The 15,837-nt window shown below is 39.6% G+C and overlaps 2 protein-coding genes across 3 annotated transcripts; both read left to right on the top strand.

Annotated features, from left to right (window-relative positions):
- Positions 1-283: 283 nt before the first annotated feature.
- Positions 284-7,343, top strand: LOC115770104 (Y+L amino acid transporter 2). Of its 2 annotated transcripts, XM_030715220.1 has the most exons (5): positions 284-724; positions 2,958-4,118; positions 5,594-5,812; positions 5,875-6,470; positions 6,532-7,343. In XM_030715220.1, the coding sequence occupies exons 2-5, from the start codon at positions 3,797-3,799 to the stop codon at positions 6,916-6,918; spliced, it is 1,524 nt and encodes a 507-aa protein (XP_030571080.1). In that variant the 5' UTR covers positions 284-724; positions 2,958-3,796; the 3' UTR covers positions 6,919-7,343. The 2 variants fall into 2 exon arrangements, with proteins under 2 accessions (XP_030571080.1, XP_030571081.1); XM_030715221.1 differs by lacking the exon at positions 284-724 and having other exon boundaries at positions 2,755-4,118.
- Positions 7,344-7,993: 650 nt separating this feature from the next.
- Positions 7,994-15,615, top strand: LOC115770107 (zinc transporter foi). The gene is made up of 5 exons (XM_030715224.1): positions 7,994-8,379; positions 12,234-12,498; positions 14,177-14,476; positions 14,538-14,576; positions 14,635-15,615. Exons 1-5 carry the CDS (start codon positions 8,239-8,241, stop codon positions 15,603-15,605), a joined length of 1,716 nt encoding a protein of 571 aa, XP_030571084.1. The 5' UTR covers positions 7,994-8,238; the 3' UTR covers positions 15,606-15,615.
- The last annotated feature ends 222 nt before the right edge of the window (positions 15,616-15,837 follow it).

Here is a 15,837-nt window from a genome sequence, read left to right on the forward strand (position 1 = left end):
TGTATAGTGTCGTATGTACATGTATACAGTTCCTGACACACACACACACAGATGGTATGATAAGCACAACCGCAATCACACAAATCTACCCACACAATTTCGTACAATTGTCTGAAATTTGTTTGATTCGTTTTTGGGTGTTTTATTTTATTAAAGCTTTTTATATTTCTATTCTCTCAGTGCAGTGTCCGTGTCATTGTGCATTAAGCAAGAATCACTTTTAGTTCCATTCGGGTTTTCTAACCGTGCGTTACGGTTGTCCAACGGACTGAACAAATTTACATACCTTTACGTTCACATGGGATAAATACGCGCTCGCCGAGTGTTCGGTTCCGCAAAAGGGAATAATACTAAAATGCATAATATCTACATAAGGATATATACTAGTGAATATATTCTTCTGTGATCTGATCTGCGTACGAAAGTTAACATATTATACCTGACTAAGAAATGAAGAAGTGGCGCAGTGCGCTAAGCGTTGACAGGCAATAAAGTTCAGGGATCTAACCGCGTTAAGACGAAATGTGACTTTTGACAGTCGTGTTAAGAATCGGAAAGTAAAAAATTGTATTAATGAAAATTGCATATGGAAGTAATCCATCATATTTTGGGTATGACTAGGGCGCAAAACTAAAAACCAGAAACACAAAAACCAAACAATAAAAGTCGGAACCACAGTTAATCAACGACAAAAACAACCCACAGTTTGTGTGCACACAAGCAAGTAAATATTTGTATGCAGATGTACATATGTATGTATGTATGTCTATATGTATGTACGTCAAGCCGCAGCCGCCGCTGTGTGGCATGCGTGTGTCTCATTGGCGACTCTTACAATTAGATTACCAGACCAACAACAACCGCCATCTATAACATTATAGTTGACAATCAAAATCTCAGGCCTCTATAAAACGCAGGCGCTACGATTCGTTTTTCGATGGCATCTCTTCTGTACAGTTGATCTGTATGTTCATTCATTGGTACATAGCCACGAGCATACATACATACGTACATGGCATATGTATGCATGTATGTCGGCACTAAAAGTTCGTTGGGATTACGATCACCGCAAAATTGAATTATCACAGTTTGAAATGTGACATACACGCGCCTAGCGATCTCCACGACAAAAGCGATTTAGTTATGGGTTCCTCCATATGTACATACGTACATACATTCCGTATATTATACAAAATTGATGTGTTTTAGTTGATAACAATACGCTCAAGTGTTTTACAAAAGCCTCACTAACTTTAATAAGCACATGAAATGCTGACAAACAAATACTATATATGAATATATATATAGATATGTATTTCGACTACAAAAAGAAATAACAAGACCATGTGCTCGCAACTAAAACATATTTGCCCTGATTGAACCGTAAATTAACCTGGGTATTAACTGCTTCCTAATTACTGAACATTTTAAATGTTTTATTCATTCATTCATTTAAATGTTTTATCGATTCGAATTGGTAAGACTGTCTCCCGATCAAATATACAACTTAAGGGTAAAGGTGCTTCCTTCTACCTGTTGCACACATTTGCACAAATCCATTATTCCCCCTTAACTGGGGTACACAACATTGCATGCTGAACAAATTAGCGCTTAATGCAATTTATAATCAGCTAGTTACAGGTTATATTAAGACTACATATATTGTTACCTGTTCTTGCCAATTCAACCAGATAGCAATAGGTAAATAAAAATCAATATGCAATAAAGTATGGTTAACACTTCATTAACTCTTTAGAGAGTTGATTTAATGTGATAAACAAAAAGCTTTAGAGTACTCGACTAGTAGATACCCAGCACCCATGCTATCCACACATAATAAAAGAGATAAAAGATAAAAAAGCCAAACAATAATACAACTTCTCAATCTACATAGACAATCGAAATATTGCATAGCCGGAACATATTATATTAAAGTTTTTTTTTAATGAGGGTAATAATATTGATAACAAATTAATTAGCGAACAGCTTGAAACAAGTTCTATTTATTTGAAGATTAGAGCTGCGTGCCTCTATTTCGCAGCTCCCATTACGAAGGCTACGGGACTGTGCCGTAAATATATATATATATATATATATATATTTATATATTTATATACATCAATGTAAACGCCGTAAACGCCAACTTCTATTTAATGGAGATCAATTTCTAAATGGCATGAAACTTGAACATATTCCCTGGCGAATGGTTGTTGGAAAGAATAAGCTGGATTGTCTATCATACATAACTCGACATTGCATATATACGTACGTATGCATATTTATATATATGTACATATATTTATATGCTTCATATCGACTAATACAAACTAGTCTTTTTTATCTGCGTCAGACAAGTTAACCATTCAGGCCAAGTAAAACACTAGACAGGTCAGTGTGTAACAAAAGAGACATACATACATACATATAAACATACAAACATACATACATAAACACATACATACAACCATATATAGATAAGCACTTACATCGATGTGATTGTCACGCAGTTTTATGTTGAGCGAAGAGCTTGTGGGGGGCACCAATAATTTTGTTATAATTAATATCAACATGGCCAGAGAACTGCGACTCAATGTTGGCAGAGAAGTAAAAATAAGTCTCTTACACTGAAGCCAAACAGTAAAGGGAGAAACGGGCTTTTGGCGGTTAATGTTGTTAAGCATATGTATGTTTTTGTGTATTCAATTGTGTATAGAAATACTCATGTTCCTTTACATATGTTTATATATACATTCATAAATGAAAGACATATGCACATTGCAAATGCGTCAGGCAGCTGCACATAATAAGAAGTTGGAGGGAGAGTTGCTGAAAATAAACGCTGCAGAAATGTGGACGATTCTTGCATCATGCTTGCGTGCGACAGTTTTTGGCTAGGAAAAAATGAGAGAGACGCATGCGAAAAAGTGTCTAGGTCTAACAAACTTTTTTCGTTACAGGTTCTCAGGTAACGGCTAATCTAGGGCGCCAGGTAAATCAACGCAAGTCTGTTCAAGATTGTATGGCAAGCCCATAGAAGCACAAATAAAGAGCAAATGCGTAGTGCACTAAGAGAGCGCAAGCAAGAAAGAGAGAGAGGGAAACTCTAAGCACAGCTGTCGTCGATTTCGCGTCTGGCATAAAGCGGAGGGTACATTAATATTTCAAACTTAGTTTGGACTCGGAGCGTGTAAGGTGTAGTCGATCGGGCAGCCCGTTGCGCGAGTAGAGTGTTCTTTAAGTGGCAAACAGGAACAGAAAACAAAACGGGAACACTTTTTAAAAGAAACGCAGTAGTTGTCACTGAACAGATGCTACTCCAAGCACAGCGAACTCTTCACCTCACAGCATTTTAGGAGCGACTGACGGAACACGTGTGCCCTATGAATAATTAGTGTGCAGCAAATGAGTAAGCCATAAGTGTAAACGCGTACACACATACATACATATGTAAAGTACATGCGAACATGCACACACTCAAACGAACCTACAATAAGCACATGCAAATAATCAAATAAAAGCATGTGGCCGCAAAGTAAAACACAAAATTGAACTTCTTATACGAGATCCACGCTGGCAGTGAGCGCGCCGCGCGCAGACTGATAAATATAGGAGAAAAAAAAAAAGAATAAAAGAAAACATGATACATGAGCCTTCAGAAAAATAAACATATTTAACAATTAAAGAACTCAACCAAAGGACCAATTTATAGCCAATTTAAAAAATCAGCACAAACGAGCAACTCTCCAAATATCTCATATTGTCAATTGACTCTTAATTGCGAAGCGCAAAGAGTAAAATGACACGAATTCAAGCCAGCGATACGCTGATACCGCGCCAGGTATTCGAGGTGCCAGCGCAGTCGGCGGGCGATAAAAAAGCACGTGCGAGCAGCGACTCCTCCACAGACACATCCAGTCAGGAGTCGGGCGTGAAACTGAAGAAACAAATTGGACTGCTCGACGGCGTCGCTATCATTGTTGGCGTCATCGTCGGCGCCGGCATTTTCGTCAGCCCCAAAGGTGTGCTCATGTTTTCCGGCTCGATTGGACAGTCGTTAATTGTCTGGGTGTTATGCGGAGTTCTCAGCATGGTTGGCGCTCTATGCTACGCAGAATTAGGTGAGTATCTGGTTAACAATTCAATTTTGTTTCATAATATAAACTGAACTTTAAGCCCTAATCCCACTAAGCACAAATAAATATGCCCCCACCTCAATTCCAATTCTTATAATATCTGCTAGATATAAAACTAAGCTTTAAACTAAACAAAAACCTAGGTTGATGATGTCGACAATCAGTTTCGCCAGCCGAACCCCGAGACGGGAAGTGGGTTCGAACCGTCAACTGAACCAAAAAATAATTGTTGCGGGCTTTTCGCCCTGAATATGTAAGCATGCTGATGCTAGCGATTCTCTTACATTTGCGCTGACTAGGTGTGCTACATTAAATAACTGTGTAACACCTGTAATCAGCATAATGTAGTACACGACCTCGTTTATTTTTGCATAACTTGCCATATCAGCTAAGACAGACTTCGATTAAGGCCGTTCCAAGACCCTAAATATTGTTCAATACGAGCAAAATTATATTTTAATTGGACTACAAGAAGCCACATTTCCGACTAAAATATTATATTCGAAATTTATTAGAATAGTTCTTAACGCAGATCGAGGAAATGGTTGGGATTATATTTCGAAAAGATCACTTAAAGACATTGTAATAATACGGTTTTTTTTAAGATTCGCTTGTAATTGAATTAACTAAAAAAAGTAGATTGGATCGCTTTAGTATGTGCCTTAGAAATAATTCCTTTAACAAGAGCACAAAAGCGTCTTTCTTGTTCTTGCAATCATTTCGCTGCACAGCTATATTTCGCGCATTTTGAATAATAAACCAGTTTGATTTTGAAAACTTGATGTACCAGACGGTTATTTGAATATTTGATAGCCAGCACAAATGCGTGCAAATTGTGTAATAAACTTCTGCTTTCGTATACAAGCGGTATATAGGGATTCAAATGCATATTTGTCTAGTTTAAAGCACTTTCGCTTTCTTTATATACAGTTCGATAACCGGCAACTCAATTAACTTAATCACATCGCAGATAACTTTTTATTTAACCAACACTCAGCCGATGGACTAAGTCGAGTATTATCTATAAGTGTCAATTCCAATAGACAGTGCAATGACCGTAAATGGTATATAAAAGATATAGGGAAAAATACATAATTAAATAAACGTCTTAAAGCCTTTCAATATGCTTGATCAATAGCCGAGGGCAGAAATAGAAACTTCCCTATAGACTCAATTTTAATATAACATTTGATTATTTTGTTTTTGACGTCTTTGAACCCACAAGGAACATTTATTCTTGATTAGGATCAACTATTTGAATCAGCACACAACCCTTTAGGAAATACCAGCTGATAAACGAGTTTTTGTTTGGAAACCTTTTCTACTTTTCAAGATACATTGACCAAACACAGAAAAATGTACTGCTCAGCTAACTTATCTGCAAAACCGTATTAAATCTTCCTACTACTTCTTCTTTTTCCTCGAACATTTCGTAATATTTGCAATGAAATTCTTTTCAGGAACCATGATACCCAAATCTGGTGGAGATTACGCCTATATCGGTACCGCATTTGGACCGTTGCCCGCCTTTCTCTATCTTTGGGTGGCGCTGCTCATCCTGGTGCCTACGGGTAACGCCATCACGGCACTCACATTTGCTCAGTATCTGCTGAAGCCGTTTTGGCCCTCGTGCGAGGCACCCATTGGTGCAGTGCAGCTCCTGGCCGCTGCCATGATATGTAAGTGTCCACGAAATGGCGAAATGAAGAAATGCGTCTAATTTCTGTTAACTTTATCGCAGGTGTCCTGACCGTCATCAACTGCTACAACGTCAAATGGGTTACTCGTGTGACGGACATATTCACGGGCACAAAGGTGGTCGCCCTGATGGTTATTGTGGGTGCCGGCGTGTGGTACTTGGCGGACGGCAACACGGAGCATTGGGAGCAGCCATTCAGTGGCGGGCTCAAGGAGCCGGGATTTATAGCTCTGGCCTTCTACAGCGGCCTTTTCTCATACTCCGGCTGGAATTATTTGAATTTCGTGACCGAGGAACTGAAAGATCCGTACCGCAATTTACCACGCGCCATTTGCATATCCATGCCGGTGGTCACGGTCATTTATATGGTCACAAATGTTGCATACTTTTCGGTGCTCTCCACTGATGAGATTCTTTCATCGGATGCGGTGGCTGTTACCTTTGGAGACAAGATGCTGGGCTTCTTGTCGTGGATCATGCCCTTTGCGGTAGCATGTTCGACATTTGGCTCACTGAATGGCGCCATCTTCGCATCCTCTCGCCTGTTCTTCGTCGGAGCACGCAATGGCCACCTGCCAGCAGCAATTTCGCTGATAAACATCAATTGCCTGACGCCGGTGCCATCGTTAATATTCCTGGTAAATGGCTGTGATCTATTCGTCTAGTAAGCCAACATACTAAACACCTTCTGTTTTACAGTGTATTATTACGTTGATGCTGCTATTCATTAAGGACACATACGTGCTCATCAACTATGTCAGCTACGTGGAAGCGCTCTTTACACTCGTCTCTGTGTCTGGTCTGCTATGGCTACGCTACAAGCAGCCCAAGACGGAGCGACCTATACGCGTCAATCTCTCGCTTCCGATCATCTATCTGATTGTTTGTCTGTTTTTGGTGATCGCATCGTGCTCGCAATCACCCACTGAGGTGGGTGTTGGCACTGTAATAATACTGTCCGGCATTCCGATCTACTATCTGACAATACACAATCCGGTTCAATGGCTGGCTGACACCTCACAGGCTATAAACATGTGGTGCTCCAAATTCTTTATCTGTATGCCAAATCAGGATAAGTTCGACTAAGTTTGAATAACTCATGGCAATCAGTGCCTTTCTTGTAGGAATCAATTATGAGTAGTTCGCATGATAAGCATTTGGGTAAGATTATTTCTGCCCATACTTTTATAGCGCACAGCGGGCTTTTCCAAACATCAATTTTTTTAGTGTACATATTTACAAAATTCTGAAAGTCTTTGAATTAAGCAGGCTGCTGAATCAATAGCATTAGTATATCTATATTATATGTAATATTATGTATATTTATATATATCAGTTCCTCAGCATCTAAGCACAATATCCAATAGACAAACACAAATCCAATACAATAATGCATTACAATTTTCAGATATTATTTTACATAAAATAAGTACAAATAAGTATATTATTGATAAAATTTTGTACTTGCGTAAATCGAATTATACTTTATAGAGTTAAATAAAGTGCTAAAAAAACAAACAGCAGAAAATTTAATAATCGTTCAGTAGGGCTTCGCAGATATATATCGTATTTGCTGAGTTTGGTCAAAGCATCTTGAAAGGCGTTAGAGCTAGATGACAGTATTACATATGGGTGCTATATGGTATAGTGTTCTGATTCTGCCGGTTCCGGATTTTGACAAGAGCGTTCAAACTGAGAGACTAGTTACCTAATGACTTCGGAAATATCTAATTTTAGGCGTTACACATTTCAGGAAAATATATACTAACTTGAATATCTATGCTCTTAATTCCCTACGCTCAAACCCTTACATTACTCTAGACAAATTTGAATATCCAGCTCTAACTCTTATAATACCCTATACAAACATGAATAACCTAGGTCAAGCCCTTATAATCTTATAACTCTTCTACAAACGTGAAGCTCAAACCTTTATAATAGCTGAGGCTGAGAGCTGAGTCCCTTAAAGTTCAAAGCTGTTATCTGCATTAAAGCCCATTAGAAGACGGCCAACGAAAATCAAACGAGCCACGAAAGCTCTCGAAAGCTTTTCCAGCGACTGACAACAGTTTAAAAATGCGACGAGTGCGAGGAGGAGCGAGCAGCAGATCGCCAGCGACTCGCTGGGATCAGTACATAAGCGGAGCGTGGGCGAAACGGTCGTTCAATAGACCGCCGAACGGGATCAGTAACAGTTGCGCCGCCCGAGTCGGCATTTAAATTGAAATTAGCGGGGAAATGATCGGAAAGGTGTAATTATTCAGCACAAATTGCCAAAGAATAACAAAAAATAACCAATAATAACCAAAAATAAGAGCAAAACGAAACTAATTGCAAAAAAAATAAAAATAAAATAACTGTGGAGAAAGTGTAGTTTATAGAGCTCGATTTGGATAAACATTGGCAATGGCGCTGGAACAGATCGTAACCTACCTGCTGCTAATCGGCTCGGTCTGGTGGAGCACGGCTTACGCATCCACGGAATATAATCGTTATGTGACGCAGATATTCCAGAAGTATGGCAGCGGCAACACCATTAGCTTTGAGGTAAAGCCGCACAAACCTGGTACTTCATCTAAAACACAGACATTTGAGTAAGCGTCAAAACACGCTCCGCTTCGCTCCGTTAGCAACTTTTTGCCGAGGCAAAATAAAATTAGTACCTTTTTTTTATATTGTTTTTGTTTCTGTTGTTTGTTTTTGTTTTTTAATCTATCAACATGTGTTGCAATTTTGTTGATTAGCGATTGTGGCATTGGCCAAAAGTTGTCGTTCGGCCACTTTTATGTTTTGCCCCATTGGGACTAAGCTGTAATACGCTTTCTCAAACATTTGCAAGGGCGCTGAGGCCAGCATTGATTGGCAAAGTGAGCAATATGAACAGCTAAGGGGCATAAGTAGATACTTTTCTAGGGCTTTAGTAATCGTAGTATTAGTTATCTTTATACTCGCTCTGAGATACGCAAAACTTTTTATTGTCTGCGGCGTACGACGAACCATTATTTAGTCAGACGCAGCTGATGGGATCTTAGCTTTAACATTGTCATAAATTTAATCAAAATCTTGACGTACTGTTATGTCTCGGTTAGCCTACACGTTGCGATGTATCAACATATGTACTAGTGTTGCTTCAGACTCATATATATGCACACATTTGTAAATCAGAGACTGTTGGAGACTGAAGATATCTGATCTGAATTTGGTGGACCAGATCTACAGCGCCATCGCTGTGTGCTCTGTCCGATTTGATGAAAAGATTGCCACACAAAATAGGTGAGATTATTATTATGAGAGCAGCTTTCATCAGAGAAAATCCGACTAAACGATACTATTTACCTTTTATAAAAAAAACAACATTATAAAAATCCGTTCTTTTATAACTTTGGGGGGAACGGCAGAGGATTTTAATAGTGGAATATTCTGGATCTGTGTGTTTTATAGGAGATATGCTCAAAAAACTCGTACAGCGCGGGCACTAGAGATATGCATAGAAACTCTAGGCACTTGGTGGACTTATGTTTAAAAAATCGAGACTCTAGCTCTTATAGTTTCTGAGATTGACGTGTATTTAATACAGGTAGAAAGGCGGACAGACAGACAGCTGGACATGGCTTCCTTCTGCCTGTTACATACGTTAGCACAAAAACATTATACCCTTTTTAACTATTTTTAATGGGTTTGGGTAATAACAGTCAACATTGACCTGCACAGCAAGGCCACAACCACTTCAACCTACTACGTTAAAAATTGTGCAAAGAGACGATGTCCGTTATGTCCATGGCCGTTAATTCCGGCTGACACGGTGGCTAGAGAAATGAAGTTAAACGATCTTTTATAAAATGAAATAACCAAAGACTTTCGGAAACAAACTCCTATTGATGAGTATTGAATCAATAATGCTACCCCAATACGAAACAAGCAACTAGTTTATAGTTCAATAATAGCCCGGCAAATTTATCAAGATATATAGAATTACCCGACATGCCCCCAGTGGGCGCAGGTAGAATATGTATACAAAATTGATTACTTAGCTTTAAGACTGTAGAAGATATAGGTTTTCTTGATTTCCCACGCCCGGTCGTTATACACGAGTATATATGCCAAGTTTCAAGTAACTAACAGACGGACGGACCATGCACAAAATATACAATTTACTCATTTCGTTTTATATACAAGTATTAAAGCAATTACTGGGGATATGAGCATGAAACTTTTTCAATGGAAGAACAGTATCTCATATTTATTTAGGATGTTTGAGACTCTGATAAGAAGATCAATTATGGAAGAACACAGACAAGCTTTGCATAACAAATTTGGGTTAGAGTGCACGAAATGGAAGTAATAGACTGTAAAAGGACTAGAAGATGACATTGACGAATCAAGTACCCAGGTACCCAAATCAGGTTTTATTCTAAGAACAAAACTAATATTTCGCATTCTCGTCAAAGCAGAAAAAACTAACACATACAATTAAAATAAAAACAGTGAGCAGAGTATAAACACATTTAAGAGGAAAAATTCAAGTTTGGAAGAAAATTTGTGTCTACGATGTGTCCACAGGATGAAGCATGCAAAAATTTGTAACTCTGACCTTGATCCCTGCATTGGTAGTATATACTTCAACCTAATTTAAATGATTAAATCAGTTTCAGTACGTAAATGACAAGCTCTGTCAAATTAGAATATAATTATTAATGAAATAATGGAATATTCCATATCATTAAATGTATTCAAATACTTTTTGATAAACATATATGTGTGCGTCTAATAAAAGTGTGGCAACTGCCGTTGACCATATTATATCTATGTACTGCTTATATATCCAGGTGTATATATGTATGTGTTCATATATGCTTTATGGCAATGCTAACACCCGCCATAAACTATGCAGCCAAGTCCAATTGGCATTACTCATGCGTAGACGTTGGCGGCGGCGACACTACGCAATACCTCCATACACTTGAAAGCCTGGTTACGTATGCGGCATGCTAACTAAGCGGGCACAAGCTTCAATCTCGATTTGCGGATTAGCGCGTGTCCCGGTGATAATAAGTAGCTGAATTCCACAGCACATGACGAGCTCTTGGCATAGAATTTGTTGAATGAAAGTAAATCCGCGGCGGGTTTAGTGGCCCATCAATTTCTGTGCAGTTGGCACAAGCTTTTGGTTTTATTATACCCTGGCTTATAGTGTGAGTAACAGGCAGAAGGCTTTCCCCATCCTATTAAGTATATCTATTCTTGGTCAGCACCATGTCGAGCTAGCCATGTCCGTCTTAATGAAGGATTGATCGCAGAGACTTTATGAGCTATGTGAAACGTAGAGATCCTCGATAAATGTTTACCCAAAATCGATTTTCAGTTTAGGATAACGTCGAAGTGCTAGAGAATTTCACCCTGCATATGGGTGTAGAAGTTCCAACGCGTAGAAAATAATATATAGACTGTTATAGGGTATCTCGTAGTCGGGCACTGCCGATTAGAGCACTTTAACTTGTTTTGTTTTGTTTCTGCTTTACTATTAGCGCGTGTTTGTTTTATTTGCAAAGACTGACTTCACATACAAAATAACGTCCCTCTACGGATTGCCGCCGTCCCAACATTTTATTTGGTAATCATTGTCGGCCAGATTCTGTAATTACTCTGCATTATAAACTGATAAGCGTGTAAGTAGTTAACCAGCCTGTCATCTCTTAACGAACAGAGCACACGCCCATGCCAATAGACAGCCGCTGTCAAGACAATTAGATGCGCTCCCAGACCCCATACAATTTTCATCATTAATATGTACGTGGAAACGCACAGGCATGTAAATATAATTGTTTTGCTCGGTGACAAGTAAATCAAGTAATTATTTGTGAGATTCCCGCGCGTCTACGTTTAACACGTGAGCCAGGCGCAAGCGCCGTACTGAGTAAATATTTCACCTGAATAGAATCGGGGTTATAGACAAATTAGCATAGAGCTTAAATGTGCCAAATGTGCTCGAGTGCAAATTAACTTGTTTGTCAAATTACTTAAAAGTCGAAACCGTGATAAATATGGGGAAAGCATCCTTAACCATGCCTATGCAATAATGGAGTTTAAGACACTAAAGAAACCATAACAGTTCAACTATAATGTAAAAATAATTAAACGACAATAGAAAACACAACTAGAATAAATTTTCATAAAAATCGGCTGATAAATAAAATAACATATAACCGTTTTCCGCCAATATTCCACAGTTACAGGTGGAATTTACCCAAACAAAATCTATGCGTGAATACAGTAAGAATTTCAGGGTTCTATCTGAGGTGATCATCAATCAGTCAGTCACTCAATCAGTCAGTCAGTCAGTCATTTTTCTTACATTTTAAAGCAACTTTTGCATTCATTCTAATTGGGTTGTTTACTCATAGGGTCTGGAGCATTTGATGTACAGCTTGGGCCTTGGGCACATTGAATTCGACCCCGCGCACACCATAGAAGAGCACCGACCAGTGGGCTACAACAGCACCAAGCACAATGCGACCACCGCCAATCCCAGTCCTGAAGACGCGCTCAGCGATGTAGAACTGACCAGTCAGCAGCTGGAACAGAACGCCGAGCGCATGGAAAGGAACCAAACCGTTGAGTTTCGCGAAATGCACGACCCCAAGCATCGCCACCCGCGGGAAAGCAGTGGTAAGATTTATGTACCTTTATTTTGAACCCGGAATTTCAACGCGACACCACAACTTTATTGGACTATTTAAACAGCAGATAGGAATATTTGATCAAGTAATAAACAGCTTTTATAGCAGCACCGTTTAAGTTTGTTTTGCTACCAGTAAAGGGATTAGCGAGATATTTACGTTCGCTTAGCCAGGTTATGCGACAACAGGTTCCCCTTAAGCAATGACACATATTCCCAACACAATCGACGAGCGGCTGGGATGTTGCACAATGGAAAATTGCAGGCTACCCACCCACGACAATGAGCAAACAATACGAGTAAATGGAAACTTAAACGACAATTATAAGCTGACATGTACTTCATGTGGATTATAAACAAACTATTATGTTTGCAAGTCTCTCGCTTGTTATGCTACTTATTCCGTCTTTCCAAATAGATAAAGAGTATATTAGATTTGTTGAGCCATCCGTTTGTCCGTCCACCTGTCCGAATGAACAACCAAGGTGACGTCTAAATGAACTAAGAGTACAGCCAGATCAGCTTCCCATGAAGAAGCAAACTCAATATATTTTCTTATTACTTTCGATACTGGAAAGTTTGAATTAAATTAAATTAGTTAAAAATTGGATAAACAGACATAATAATGGGGGAGAACTTGTTCTGCAATCCAAGTCAATTGGCAAGTGTTTTTCAGTAAATTGGGTTTTTCTCCAAAAACAAAAAAAAACACTTGGTAATAATTGCTTGGTAGGGATAGCACAATGTAGATACATATATACATATATATGTATGTATGTATGTATGTGTGTCTGTCTCGCTTGAGGCAGAGCATCTGCTAGTCTAACGGTTTTACCGCTGCCCTACAATATTTTAAATAGACTGTGGCCTGATATTGCTTTCAATTGGCTACTTCAAGTGCAAGGCAGCCTATTTGATCTTGTTGTCATTTGTATAATACTTATAATCTAAAATCATGGCTGCCATATAGGGATAAGCACGTTTTCAAGGTGATGATCAAAACCATTTCCCTGCATTGACCAAGTCGGTTCTACCACTACAATAGTGGGTCTACGTGCATCGCTTCCTGTTAATGCACCTTAACTGCATTTATAAATTATCTGCGAGTGCACAGACACAAGTGCACTCTTGTTTAAACAACGAATTTTGTGCTAATTAAAATACATCTACTTACATATGTGTGTGTGCTGGTCCGTACGTGCTAATCAGAAGTAATGTCAACAAAATGTCAGTAAGGCGATCTCCATTGTCACCTGGCAATCAAAAGCCAACAATGTGGACGCGGAAATTAAAAACGCACCATAACTTTTAACTTTGCGTGTTTGTACCACATTTGAGGTTTACCGTTAATTGTACAGCACACAGGCATAAACGTGCCATTGAGATTCTGCTCACAACTGACCAGGGCTGCAGGCCCATCAAACGATTCCGTTTAATGATCCATTTCGGTTCCGTTTGTGAACCAGATTTATCACTTCTGTGGCTCGAGACATGGATCAACACATTTCATACACTTTTCAGTGGATCAATTTTGTGGTTAAAAACTTTGTAGCAGGAAACATCCACTTTAATGTTCAATTCATGTTCAAAATTGTAATGCCGCCTTGCTACTTACAAGCTCGCAATGGGATTGATTATAGACCAGAATTCAAGCATCTCCTTTTACAGTTTCCCTCGATAGTACACCTTTGCCTGAAGCCGCATGCCTATCGCCAAGGTCGCTGCTCACGCTTCTTGTGGACCACAATGATCTACACCGAAATAAGCTGTACCGTGATATAGTGAAGACGGAAAATCATAACTTGGAGGAGGAGTACACTAAATTCATCAACAGTGTCCTTATCACGCCCAGCGCATTCATGAAACTGTGCCCAGCCCTGTTGGCACAGATCGATAATGGAGTATGCATGCAACCGGCAGAGGACCCACGCCATATGAATCTCGACAGAAAAGGTCGAATTTGGAATGGTAAGTGCACTGAGAAAGCCATCAGCCATCTAACTGTAATATAACATTCGACTGTCTGCAGCCTGGATTTACGCAAGCACCTCCATGTTTGTGCTCTCAGGTAAATATCCCATTCAACTCAAATCTCGACAACGAATAAACAACATATGCCCTTTAAGCATGCGGAATTTTGGGAGTAGTGCTTGTTCCTCTTATGAAGACGGTCGCCTATCAAAATACCTTGAAATTCCTTGTCGCCATAGCCGTGGGAACCCTGGCTGGAGACGCGCTTATGCACTTGCTGCCACATGCCCTATTCAAGGAACAAAAGCACGAGCATGCATTGGAAAATTCAAGCTTGACAGATCAGGACCAGGGCCACAAGCACAGCAACGAGGCGGCAATGCTGTGTGGCGCTGCCTTTCTGGCAGCCGTGTTTATGTACGTGTTGGAAAACGTGATTCCGCTCCTAAAGGGCAAGGAGCATGGTCATGGCCATAGCCATGGTCATGGTCACGGTCACGCTCACGGTCACAGTCCTAGCGATACGGGCAAGATACAGGCAACAGAAGTGGCTACGGCACCTCGTGAACTGAATATCATGCTGAACGAGACAAAGGAGGATCAGAAGAGGCCAGATCGCCCTCTAACTCCCGTAGCATTTATGGTAATAATTGGTGATGGATTGCACAATCTCACCGATGGTCTGGCAATTGGAGCTGCCTTTGGCAGCGATCCCGTTACGGGCTTTGCCACTGCCGTAGCCGTGTTGTGCCACGAGCTACCACACGAACTGGGTGACTTTGCGCTACTGCTACAATCCGGTATCTCCATACGTCGCGCCATTTATATGAATATTATCAGCTCGGTGCTGAGCTTTGTGGGAATGGCTATTGGTCTGCTACTTATTGGAATCGGTGATGGCATGACGAAATGGATCTATGCGGCTACTGCGGGCTCGTTTTTATACATTGCATTCGCTGATTTGGTACCAACGATGAGCGTGGCTCACAATCCAGACCTTGTTCGCGACCCAAAGGCCATAGTCATTCAAATACTGGGTATACTTGTGGGAGGTGCTATAATGTTAATCATTGCCGTACATGAGCACGATCTAGAAGGTTTATTCAAAAGCATAGACTTGCGTTGAGAATCTCATTGAAAAGTTAAGCACAAGTCACGTATACAGATTCAAAATTATTAATTATGGTGATGTTATCATTTTTGATGAGAGGTTGTAAATTGTTATTAGATTAAAAATCTTCTCTTGTACAGTCAAACATACCAAAAATTATATGAATTATGTATTGTTCGAAACAAAACTAGTTTATGTCTGTATATACTATGTGAGCTTGTTTCATTGTCTATGTTTTAATATACAA

Source organism: Drosophila novamexicana, unplaced genomic scaffold (assembly GCF_003285875.2).
Source record: "Drosophila novamexicana strain 15010-1031.04,08,12 unplaced genomic scaffold, DnovRS2.1 tig00004555-arrow-pilon, whole genome shotgun sequence".
NCBI classification, from domain to species: Eukaryota; Metazoa; Arthropoda; class Insecta; order Diptera; family Drosophilidae; genus Drosophila; species Drosophila novamexicana.

Bases quoted from the DNA above. Each gene is read 5' to 3' on its own strand.
- LOC115770104 (XM_030715220.1), top strand. From the start codon at position 3,797: ATGACACGAATTCAAGCCAGCGATACGCTGATACCGCGCCAGGTATTC. The intron at 5,813-5,874 runs GTAAGTGTCCAC...ACTTTATCGCAG, and splicing joins CCTGGCCGCTGCCATGATAT to GTGTCCTGACCGTCATCAAC. The intron at 6,471-6,531 runs GTAAATGGCTGT...TCTGTTTTACAG, and splicing joins TGCCATCGTTAATATTCCTG to TGTATTATTACGTTGATGCT.
- LOC115770107 (XM_030715224.1), top strand. From the start codon at position 8,239: ATGGCGCTGGAACAGATCGTAACCTACCTGCTGCTAATCGGCTCGGTC. The intron at 12,499-14,176 runs GTAAGATTTATG...CTCCTTTTACAG, and splicing joins CCACCCGCGGGAAAGCAGTG to TTTCCCTCGATAGTACACCT. The intron at 14,477-14,537 runs GTAAGTGCACTG...GACTGTCTGCAG, and splicing joins AAAAGGTCGAATTTGGAATG to CCTGGATTTACGCAAGCACC.